Below are 12,586 nucleotides of genomic sequence, written 5' to 3'. Positions count from 1 at the left end.
TATCATCAAGAAACCCACCCTAGATCCATCTAAACCGGAGAACTTTCGCCCAATCTCCCTGCTTCCATGGCTTTCCAAACTCGCTGAAGCACATGTTAACAGCGCTCTATCCCAACATATGGTCAAAAACAACATTCTGGACCCTTCACAAAATGGGTTCAGACCAGGCCATAGCACTGAGTCTGCTCTTTTAGCCACCACAGAGCACCTCCGGACGATCTTGGATGCCGGTCAAGGTGCTGCGCTGATCCTCCTGGATCTCAGCGCGGCCTTTGACACGGTATCCCATGTCATCCTTCTTAAACGTCTGGAGACCTTTGGAGTAACGGGCCATGCCTTGGAGTGGTTCAGATCCTTCCTCGAAAACAGGTCCTTCCGAGTCTCTGCCCCCCCCTTTCTATCTAAACCCCACCCTATTGAACAGGGTGTCCCACAGGGCTCTGCGCTAAGCCCCTCTCTTTTTAATCTTTATGTTCAGCCTCTAGCGGCAGTAGCCAAAGAATGGGGCTTGACATTGGTATCGTACGCTGACGATACACAACTGGCCATTGCCCTCTCAGACGGACCTTCCAACCTTTCCTCTAATTTTAAAAACGGACTCTCTGCGGTCGCCCAATGGATGACCACAAACTGCTTACAACTCAACGGCGGAAAAACAGAGGTGCTTCTCCTTGGCAAAAACACCAGCCTTTGGAATGAGCAATGGTGGCCATCCTCCCTTGGTACCATCCCTCCCCCCAAAACCCTAGTGAAAAACTTGGGTGTCTGGATGGACGACTCACTCAACTTTCGAGCTCACACCAAGAAAGTTGCCGGCACCTGCATTGGCTTACTGAGAAGCCTTAGCCATATACTAAACTTCTTTGACGCAAAGACCCGCCAACTCATCATCCAAGCCACCATCCTCTCGCGTCTAGACTATGCCAATGTACTCCTTCTTGGCGCCAACAAATGTGAGTTAGCACGACTCCAACGCGTGCAGAACTCGGCCGCTAGAACTCTGGTCGGCCTTCCCCGCAGATGCTCAGCCAGAGCAACCATCAGGAAACTGCATTGGCTTCCGGTTGACTCCAGAATCAAGTTTAAGACCCTCATCACGACCTTCAAAATTCTCAAACTTAACACTCCCCCTCTGCTTCAACCCCTTCTCACTCCCTATGCGCCGTCACGGAACCTAAGATCCTCCAACCAAAACCTTCTCTGCGTCCCACGCATAAAACTCTGCCGCATGGGCGGACGCTCCTTCAGGTTCCTGGGAGCCAAGATGTGGAACGATCTACCACATCATATTCGCGAGATAGACAACCTATCTGCCTTCCGGAAGGCAGTGAAAACTCTTCTATTCCCTTGTCCGTAAACTTTCCTCCGTCCTCGGACCCTCTAGCTCAGGATCGGATCTGGGTTTCAGCGCCGGGACGCCTCATTGCCGGGGCAGCTGTTGCGCTTCACCAAAACAATAAGATAAGATAAGATAAGATAGGAAGAGATAATAGATGACATGTAACTTTGATTGTTTATTTAACTGTTTGTCACTACATAATATTTTACGTCTCGTGACTGCTCCATTTTTAATCCAACACCATGAAAGTGATAATAGGAGGCTGCTTGTGCATCTTATCAACTGTACTGAGAAGCTTATTATCCAAGTAATTGGAGGATTATTAACACTATTTTATATAAGATGGATACACTAATGATAATTATGTATTAAATGTACATTCTTTACATATTTGATTTTGAAATGATAAACTACAATTGAAATCAACAGAAACCTAGACATCCTTTACTACTGAGTATCCGCGTACCTTCTACATTGGACAATTCACAACGAGAAGTGTTTTAAAGCGTAGCTTTTTATTTTTTAACTTTTTTCAGAAACAAACTACAGGTTGTTCAGAAGATGATAGTCAGGTTGGTCTTTAATTTGGGAAAATTTGATTGAGGTTCAGGACAACCTTCAGGACAACCTTCAATGGCGCAATCAAGGCAATGTGCAATGATCATCAGGTTTACTGTGGGCTTGCAAGGAAACTGCATTCACTTTACATAGAACTGCCATGTCCCTTCCTTGAGGCTGCAATCTGGGATACTCCCACTTCTGGCTGTTCCTCAGGTTATGTTCGGCCAGCTACGAGGTAAAGCTTTTTTGGTTATGATTTCGCAGTTCCGGCGGAGCCTGCTCTATGGCATACACTAGCCATCATACCTTCTGAAGGCTTTCATGGAACATCTGTTATGTAGAAGTCCCTCTGCTCCTTTTCCCAGTTTGCCATGATGCTTCAGAGTGACTACTGCACTTTATAAGTTACTTACTCAATCACTCTTCAAGATGAAGCTGTCTCTTTAAATAAAATAGTTCCTGCATGTTGTAATTGGAATAGGGAATTACTAATCTCTAATATGTGTTAAAATGTCATCCGACATGGATACAAAGCCTTCCAGCTCGCAGCAGTCAACATAGAAGAAATTCCTCCACCATCTTTGCCATTTGATGTAGTCTTCCTACTGCCTCAGTGTACAGAACTCCATTACTCTCACGCTAGGTCTGTGCTATAAAGATAACAACATTACATATATGGTTATAGCAGTAGTGTGGCCAAATCACAACAGCCGTTCAACCCAATAAGGTTCACTTAAACCTCAAATATCTTATAGCCACATTCTGAAACATCTGATGATCTTAAAAACAGGAAACTATACAGATGGCCTGACCCAGTATAGAACACAACTGAGTCACACCATATTTGTTCTGGTATTTAGGGTATTTCACAATATGCTGAACACAGCAGAACATAGAGTTTTTTGGTAAGGTGAGGGCGATCATATGGGAGTTCAGCGGGCACAGCGGTAGGTCTAAATACAATAAAAAGTGCAGGAACAACATTTACAGTGATAATGACCAGGCATGACTTCTGGGAGGGGCCATGTGATGTTGGCTGATGCTCCCATGAAATCTTCCATAGGATTGCCTGTGTAATAATGCGAGGAAGATGATGCCTTGGTGAGATGAGGGTTATCAAATACGTTGTGATATAGATAGGCTATAAAGTATAGAGTCTCTTAAAGAAACTAAAAACTTTCCTAGAACATCATAAATCATAATTGCCCTGCATGCAATGTTCACAGCATGTTGACTGTCGTCCGTCTAGAAAAAAGCTCAGCTTGTAAGGTTTGGAAGTGAAATGAAACTCCATACAGCAGGCCAGAAAACTCAGGTAGGCAATTTAGGAAATTTTATTTTACAAATATGAATTATCACCTTTAGCTAATACGCTGCTCAATCAAGTGCTGACAGGAAGGCATGAGAAATGTAAATTAATGACAATTACATTCAGTGGAGCCTGTACAACAAGATCTCATCTCATTGATACAACACATATTAGTAATAATAAACACATCATTAACAGGAAGACCAGGAGATGGAAGGTAATGTTAAAGTCAAAATACAGGGATGCTTATAGCTATTTTTAGAGCGATCCAATGTGTGACCTGGGTAGCAGCATATGAGCCTGAGCTTAAATTGAAACTCTGATGTACAAACATGGGATACGGCCAAAAAGGTTTCATTCTTTTCACACCACAGTTGCTGCTATTGTCATATGAATAGTGGGAAATGGTATTTGCACCAGGAAAACACATGGCGTAAAGTAATTCACACTTTATGCCGGTCACATGGTAAGTTGAGAAAAAGCATTTCCTCCACGTTTCAAATATGAAATATATGCATGTAAGGTCAAATCAGTTTGTCGCGCTGGTTATTGCATAAGTTGCTAAAAAGCATGGTTTGCTTTTAAAACAGAAATGAGAGAATCAGGTTCCATAAACACACTTCTGTCCTTAAATGAATGTACTTAGTGTTCACATATACTTTTTCTTAAGCGTGCCATGGAGGAATATCCTGTGTTCTAGGATACAACCAGTCTGAATCTGTTATGTACCGCTAAGGGCATCTGTGTTGCAATCCCTCAGCGCACTCAGTACTATGAATGCTTTTGGGACTGTTTCTTGTAATGCATAATGCAAAGGATGTTTTATTCAAAGCAAGAAGACTTGAGAGAAATCCAGGTAATATTGTATCTTCACACTTTAGTGATGCACATTCCTCTTTATTTCACACAATTTGTGAAACATTGTCATACAGTCTGTCAAATTTCCCTCGGCAACTCCAAATATAAACTTTGCTTTACTGACCCTAAGCATTTTAGACAGAATTGTCGGTCATCAGGGGTATATATCCTTTCGGAATTATTCTGTAAGTAATAACTATTTAATGTAGGAGAACATAAATCAAGGAAAAGTGCAGGAACCACGTAATTGTCATGGACTTCATGACTGTGTTCCGGTGAGTGATTGTAAAAAGTAATCACATATCAAGTGTGATGCTCGTTGTCTATCCATTGCTATATTCACAATTCATTCTCCTCAAAAGGATCACTTCTAACACAGATGTGTACAAACAAAATAAAGATTATTTTAGTGATACATTTAATGAGAGGCGGTATCCAGAGTCAATTATTGAGGAAGCACAAAAAAACAATGGAAAGAAGGAATAGAAGGGATCTAATAAGGAAGACAACAAAAGACACGAAAACAAAATTCCCATTTGTGACAAAATCTTTCAGAGTGAGCAACAACATTGAAAGGATTATGAATAAAAGGTGGGACATTTTAGAATACAAACAGTATTTCAAAAGACGTTTCATAGCTAAAGCCATCTTCGCATACCAACGATCCAAAACCATCAAGGAAACAAAGGAGAAGGTGGAATTGATGCAACCAAAACAAGGCTAAGAGGACAGGGACGTTTCCTTGCTTAAACTGTGTACACTGTAATAGTGTTAGTAGAGGAAAGACTAACTCATCCACCACACCAAGAAAAATATACTGCTAAAGTATGAAGATACATTCTTAAGTGAAGTCTCCCAATTCTACTCTCTGAGTAATTGGTTTTTAGGTCTCGCGAGCCAAAGGCTCGAAGAGACATTTTATATGTGGGCTCCCAAAAGTGCTACCAGGCCAGCCTAGAGCTACAGTGCATGTGCGCGGGCGCGCGCACCGCGTTTACTTTCACATTCACGGCCGCTTTGATCGCGATCACTTTCACTTTCGCGCGGCCGCTTAGCTGCGTAGATCCAGCCTCCTCTGCCGGCACACCCACTATTTGGCTCGTATGAGCATACAATTATTCATTTTAGCGCAGTATAATTTTCAATTACATTAAAGAATCATTATCATTATTACACACCCATCCCCTTTCTACACATACAGCTTTCCAGCAGAACCCCAAGCCACCTGGCTCCTCCTACCTAAGATTGTGATTCTCAGTTTCATTGTGAGGCTCACAAGGCATAATACTGAGCCAAACCGCTACCCTCTAAGCACTACACAGCAGCATATATTATTAATACACTGAACCAAATTCCTGCACTCGCATCCATAGCAGGCGCGCAACACCCATTGGACTCAAAGGGCTTCAGCCCCCCCCCCCCCCCCCGCGTCGTGTGTGGCAGCCCGGGATGAGACACCTTCCCGGGCAAAAAAGCAGCCGCACCCGAGCACTTCACAGGTCTTTAAAAGACCATTTGCATGTTAATGAGGCCTTGCTGTTGTTTCACCCCTTCTAAGAGCCCCTGCAGCTCCACTCTGCCTATTGCTTAAAGTTCAGCCACCCCCCCGAAATTTGGCTCTAGTTGCGCCTCTGATCCATAGTGTATATGGACCTTCATTTACGCTCTGCTCCTTACTGACGTCCGTAGCGGACGATAGCCGTACAGGGATCTGGTGACTGGCATTCTCAGAATCTTGTTTTAATTAAGTAGTTCACTCCTTTCCAACTTAATAAAATGACGAATAACTAAAACTATCTTTTTCACATTTTAGATCAATAGTTTGTGCCATTTACGGTATTATATCACTAAGAAATGTGAGCAAATTACACAATGATTCTGCGCTCGGTACTCGTTATGTGACGTTTTGTTGCTAAAGCATGTTCCAAATTTGAATAAAGTGATAGGAATTGGTGTCCTTTGTTTATGTCTACTTTCCAAGCACTCACATGAGGATTTTGTAAATAAGTACAGCTGACTTCGAATTGGGTTTTCGGTCTTCCGCAAGAGGCGGGGGTTGGCTCTTGTTAATGTGGCGTGATTGCGTTCCAGTGTGAACAGAGGATTGGCAACCCTTTTCTCTGTTGTTCCTTGCTGTCCATCTGGTTCTCCTCTGCATCATGACTCCCACTATCTATGTAGTGCATCACGGCTGCGACCGAACTGGTAATGCCCCAACTACTTTAATCTTACCTTGAATGTGTGACTCAACTTGGTTGTACATTTCTTTTAATCTCACACGGCCCCTAACCCCACACGTGGGCCACAGCTTCTATTTGCAATCACGTGTTCCTTATTTTCCAATGGAGCACTCCATAGGAATGTAAAGTTTTGCAGAGCGTTTTCTTTTAATCCATCCACCATCTCACTCCGCTCGCAAGTTACTTAATATAGCGGTGTTAAATCTCCCCAAGGGCATTAGTACCAATTTACGTTATACCACAGCTGTTTCACTGATTTATAACTTTAAAAATACAGCTTTGTTGTAACTCAGCTGAAATGCGACAACCACAGCTAATTATTGAAGTCACCCTATTGTAATGTTTCTGTGATTTCATTTGCCAGACTTTCTTCTCCTGTAAGCCATCTGCCCAACACACCCATCCCCCAACCCTTATATCCCATTCAACTTTTTGCAAAATCAGCTCCACGCCTTTGGAGCAATTTGCATAAGTACCGCATTACATTACACATGGTCACCTACATTTATCTATGTATTTCAGAGCACTGCCAAAGGCCATTTTGGTCAACAAAATCCTTCTCCTTTCTGTATGTAAATTGGATTTGAGTGCCCTCAAAAATAAACCTATAAAGGTTGCAGGACAAGGGGCAGCAGGAAAAAAATGCAGCTTTGTTCTTAGCTGGAACGCGACAGACGCAAATAATAATTACACCGACCTTTTTGTTTCATTTTTTCAAATTTTATTTGCCAAACGCTCCTTTCATGAAAAGCAAGGGCAGCTATAAAATATTTTAAGGAAACTTCAGGCAATTACATTACGAGATTTAAAAGACGAGTCAATAGACAAATGTGAAAATGTACACCAAACCAAACAAAAGACATGCACAAAACTTCTCATTTCATGGCGAGCTGTGCTGGCAAGAGTTTTTGCTGGAACAAATTTAGGTGGAGAATCATTTTTTTGGGAAATATATTAACTGTTTTAAGCAATTGAAAATCGTATTACTGCTCAAGCATCCGGGACATTTTTACATTGGGACATCATTTCACCTAAACTTTTGAGGGCAGGGACTAAACATTTGCACATCATATTTGACATAGCTATCTATATGTTGTATTTTTGCAAGGGGGTGGTGAGACTGGACGTACACTAATAAAGAGAAGAGCACTAGTCCACGGACACCATCATTTAAACTGTACACGTGTATCAACTGATAGGCAAGTATGGATGAAATTAACTCCCTCTTCTGCCACTGTGCCCCCCGCTTTCACCGCCGTGCGTCATTCTGCCGCGGTGCCCCCCTCTTTCTCTGCTTTGCCTCCCTATTCTGCTGCTGTGCCACCCTCTTCTACCGCTATGCCACCCTCTTCTTCTGATGTGCCACCCTCTTCTGCCTCTGTGCCTCCCTCTTGCACCACTGTGCCTCTCTCTTGCACCACTGTGCCTCTCTCTTGTATCACTATGCCTCCCTCTTGCATCGCTGTGCCACCCTCTTCTGCCACTGTGCCTCCCTTTTGCACCACTGTGCCTCTCTTGCACCACTATGCCTCCCTCTTGCAACGCTGTGCCACCCTCTTCTGCCACTGTGCCACCCTCTTCTGCCACTGTGCCACCCTCTTCTGCCACTGTGCCTCCCTCTTCTGCCGCTGTGCCTCCCTCTTCTGCCGCTGTGCCTCCCTCTTCTGCCGCTGTGCCTCTCTCTTCTGCCGCTGTGCCACCCTCTTCTGCCGCTGTGCCACCCTCTTCTGCCGCTGTGCCACCCTCTTCTAACGCTGTGCCTCTCTGCTGCCGCTGTGCCTCTCTCTTCTGCCGCTGTGCCTCTCTTTTGCCACTGTTCCTGCCTCTTTTGCCGCTGTGCCTTCCTCTTTTGCCGCTGTGCCTTCCTCTTTTGCCGCTGTGCCTCCCTCTTCTGCCGCTGTGCCTCCCTCTTTTGCAACTGTGTCTCCTTCTTGCACCACCATTGATTACAAACCCCACAGCTGTTGGTGCCTGTGTGAAGGGGAAAGGGGACAGAGTACCTGCACTTCTATATTTCCAGTTTAAGGACTGGGAACAGTTGGCGTTCATTATTCACACAGTTCCACCCCACGCAATTCAACTCCACACATTTCCAATCCACACCACATAATGTAACACCAAACCACATAATTCAATTCAACAACACAATTACACAACACACCACATACTTTAAATACACTACAGAATTCCACAGCATGCCCCAAAATTCAACAGCACATCACATAATTAAACTCCACTGCATACCACTCAATACCGCAAAATACTTTTCCACATAATTACAGTCCATAGCACACAGTCCCACTCCATGCAATTCCAATACACCAAATACCGGGTTCTTAGAAGATTGCGAGACACCTTTAGTACGCCAATTTGGTAAGTTTATTTTGTCACGGTCTTGCAGAAAATACACTGCAGGAGACAATGTTCTTATGCACGTTTCCTCTTTTCAGTATGCAACGTGATTCACAAGGAGACAAGATATCAAGTTACGGTCTTACGTACTATTAAGCGTTCTCTGGCCAACTTACATTTTCGGTAAGCCTTGAGTTATATTTTTTGCACACATCGGATCATTTTTATTGATTATGGTTATGGTACAGACGGGACTCATGAGCGTTTTCTCCTTGTCCTTTTAAGTATAACGGTCAGCAGGCAAACAGGGGAACGGCCATTAATTTTCACTAGTACTTTGGGTTTACTAGTGCCTACCTAGATTCTGCATACCACTAATTAATTGGTAAGCTTTACATAGTATTTACTCTTGGTTTGTGTTTAAGCAATGGCATGGCGGTAGCTAGTGTGCTTATGAACGTTGTATATTCTTTGTATTATATAGGGTTCCATGGTTGTACCAGTCGCTCCGAGTTACGGGGCAGTTAACATATGCGCACGGGCAGTGGACCCGACTAGAGTTTTTTCGTACATTGCAGTGGAGGTACAGAGTTTAGTCGTTTCCTGGGGATTTACGAATTGCATTTTTAGGTCTCGCTGCTTAGATCCAGCCTCCTCTGCCGCCACACCCACTATTTTCATTGAATCACCTTCAACGCCACTTGTTGCTTCTTACTTTCCTGCCCTTTCTCCTCTACCTTCCTCTCTTTTTAATCTGCCTTCACCGTATATTCTTTGCTCTCCTCCCTTCCTTCTTTACAACCTTCCTTACTTTTTTCATCCTTCCTTCATCCGCTTTCTCGTCTATGCCTTCCATTCTTAACCTTCCTTATTTTCCCTACTTACCTACTTTACTTCATTCCTTTTTATAACTTACGTATCGACCCTGCCTGCATTTTTTTCTGTGCCATGCTCCTTTTCTTACCTCTTGTCCATGCTGACAAAGTTCCTATGTCTTCTCATTCTCTCTTCTCCCCATTAGTTTCTTAAGCTCTCCTTCCTTCATGCCAATTTATCGTCCTTACTTGCTCCTGTGGTATTTGTTTCTCTATCATTGCCTTTCGTGATCCTCTCTTCCTCGCTTCCTTCCTCCTGTACCCTTTGTGCTTTGTTCTGATTGGGTAAGTTGTGTCCTCTACTACTCCCTGATGCTCCCGGGACTGTTTCTCACCTCACTCCCATTTAGTTATTTAATTATTTGTGCAGCAGGAATGTGCTTTTGGGCAGCTTGAGTCATTGTTTGTGCTTCATGCACTATTATTTTTTTATTTATTGTAATTTCATTTAACCATTCTAATATGGGCATCTGCTCTGTTAGAAATGCAAACTAAAACCGGCCGTTTGCATCGAGACCAATGCACAAGTAGCACACTAATGAACACACATCATGAGACACTGACTGCCATCTTGGAATGGGGTTTATTTAATAAAAAACACAATTCCAAGATTGCCAGCCGGGCGTGAGCATGCTTCTTGATGCAGGCAAATAGCGAGCGAACCTATCACGGAGGGAAACACAAATGTTAATCAGAAGCCCCGCAAATGTCACTGTCGTGTTTTCTCATCGTGTAATAAAGAAACGCCAAGAAGAGCCGTAGGGATGAGCAATGTGAGTCTTTGACGATATCTGGCGATGCAAACTGGGGCGAACGTTGAAATATTATCCTTAAAAGGATTGGCTTTAATGTTATGAGATATGATTCACTGCAGACGTTCACGCATATAAAAAGTGATATTTTCAGGCAGCTTATATCAGCGCCGAAATGTCAAGTCAGAGCTTCTTTTGTGTACCTCCTCTGGATCTTTTATGCTCCTATATTTAAATTACTCACTCCTGCGCTCTCTCTTTCTGTTGTCTTTTTTCTCATCTAGCCAGTCCTCCTCTTCACTAGGTTTCCTACTTATGTTCCACTTTCATTTTCATTGACCGCCATTGTCTCTGTGCTACAAAATGACTACTCCCCCATGTTTTCCCACTGCTCCTCTACATATTGTTCTGTTTTGCTCCTGAAGCAGGCATACACCAAGGCTTCTTGGCGCTAAGGGATATTTAACAGTACAACAGACTTTACTCACCCCCTCTAAACATTACTAAAAAGCCAGATTTTCAGAGTGTGCTCACTTCTGCCCGGAATTCCTAATTTCACAGCGGAAACTCAGGGTTTCGTTTTTAATCTTCAGCAACTCCACACCTATCGAGTTACTGGTACACCTGGCACTATCATGGGTGGGGTGGGGAGGGTCAAAGTTACCAGTTATATATATGGGCACTAGTAATGAGAAGACTGCCACCCTATAAGATTTTAGTTTACCGAACTTAAGACCAGGGATGGAAAACATCACCTCATTTTAGAAGGCTAAACTATGGGTTATTCCATATTTAAACCTGTGGCATGTATAACTCTGTGTGCCAAGTTCATGGCTTTCAGGCACACGTATTTTATGAATGGATGCCAGAGGAATTTACGAAGCAAGGCTAATATATTGTCATCGTTTTCAGGCCCACAATCAGGTCGATTGCTGCATCTTTGAACCAACTGTAGTTTTCTTTTAGATCTCGCTCAGACGAAGCCAAGTACATGTTATTTCCATAATCTAACTGTGACTAAACTCAGGCCCTTACGGCCACAGTATGAAATGCAGGTTAAGGCAGGACAGGATTATTTCAAACATTTAGAGATAGAAAAAAATGTGCTTTTAACATTAATTACCAGCACATCAAAGGAAAATGTATGAAAATATGAACAGCCAGATTTTGTACAGATTTAGATGGAGTTTTTGTTTTTTTACATTAACGCGGGTCAAATAGTGATGCATCCTGGTGAATATTCCAGGATAGTCACGAGAATTTGGTGAGATTTCATTTTCCTGTGTCAAAAATCACCATGCACCACAGAATCAAAGCGACTTCGGGGCAGGTGGGTCATTAAATACAGATCGCGCGACTTGTCCTCATAGCCGCCTACGGCAGCAGCATACCTAAACAAGCATTTGCAATGCAATAGTTCTCGCATTTGCAAAAGTTTAAGCTATTGGCATTGTTCATGACAATGCCTTTTTTATCTATTTTATAAAACAAAGACATAAATAAATGCCATTATCATTTACAATGCCAATAGCTAGTGTTGCATTATTATTAGCAATGCGAACTGCTCACACTTTTATAATGCGAGACCTATTGCATTGCAAATGCTTGTTGAATTTGGCACTAAATGAAACCGGCCCACAGGAGCCCATGTAGCAGTGCGAAGATAAACTACAACCCAGATGCATTCGGGAGTGGCATAAAAAAGCCCACTATTAAATTCGGATATCCATTTTCTCCATTTGTTCCTGGTGCAAAAATCTTTGTGATGTGAAATGGAGTAAACTCTGTTTGTTCTATTCCATACTGCACAATCAGCAAGTGTGTTGCAAATAGAATTTAGCAAAAGTGCAAAGTTACTGCGATCTGGCTACTGGACTATAATTAGTGCATTAGACCAAAATAGTGCATGCCAGCTACTAAAAACATCTGGACCTTACCATTCTGAATGAGAGTTTGCGACCGTGTGAACCTCCCGTGGATAGCTGTCATATGCAGTGGACTCTTTCCATCTCTGCTCTGAAAAGAAATCATGGCATTATTGTGAATGTATCTAAGAGAATGCAAATACATTGTCTTATACCCACATGGAAGGTAGTACACTGAACTGATCCTTCCCACCACTGCAACTTTGCTTTTTGTTGTGGATTTCATACAGGATGGTGTTTTTTAGGTATAATATCAATCACACACCGACAGCACTCTTATCAACAAAGAACTATTGAGTGCCAGCTGAACCCTGGTGTGTCAGTCACTACAACACTAACATACCACTTTAGTGAATTGTGTGGTTTGGGATACAT

General features: G+C 42.8%; 1 protein-coding gene across 6 annotated transcripts in view; it reads right to left on the bottom strand.

The window, feature by feature from the left end:
* ANKRD44 (ankyrin repeat domain 44) overlaps positions 1-12,586 on the bottom strand; it is a 744,373-nt gene that overhangs the window by 367,431 nt on the left and 364,356 nt on the right. For all 6 annotated transcript variants that reach the window (XM_085648750.1, XM_085648754.1, XM_085648751.1 and 3 more), the window contains exon 9: positions 12,224-12,302. In XM_085648750.1, the coding sequence (XP_085504876.1) occupies positions 12,224-12,302 (79 nt within the window). The remainder of the gene's footprint in view (positions 1-12,223; positions 12,303-12,586) is intronic.

Source organism: Triturus cristatus, chromosome 3_2 (assembly GCF_964204655.1).
Source record: "Triturus cristatus chromosome 3_2, aTriCri1.1, whole genome shotgun sequence".
NCBI classification, from domain to species: Eukaryota; Metazoa; Chordata; class Amphibia; order Caudata; family Salamandridae; genus Triturus; species Triturus cristatus.
The sequence above is the reverse complement of the archived record's forward strand: the minus strand, read 5'-3'. Positions and strand labels throughout refer to the sequence as shown.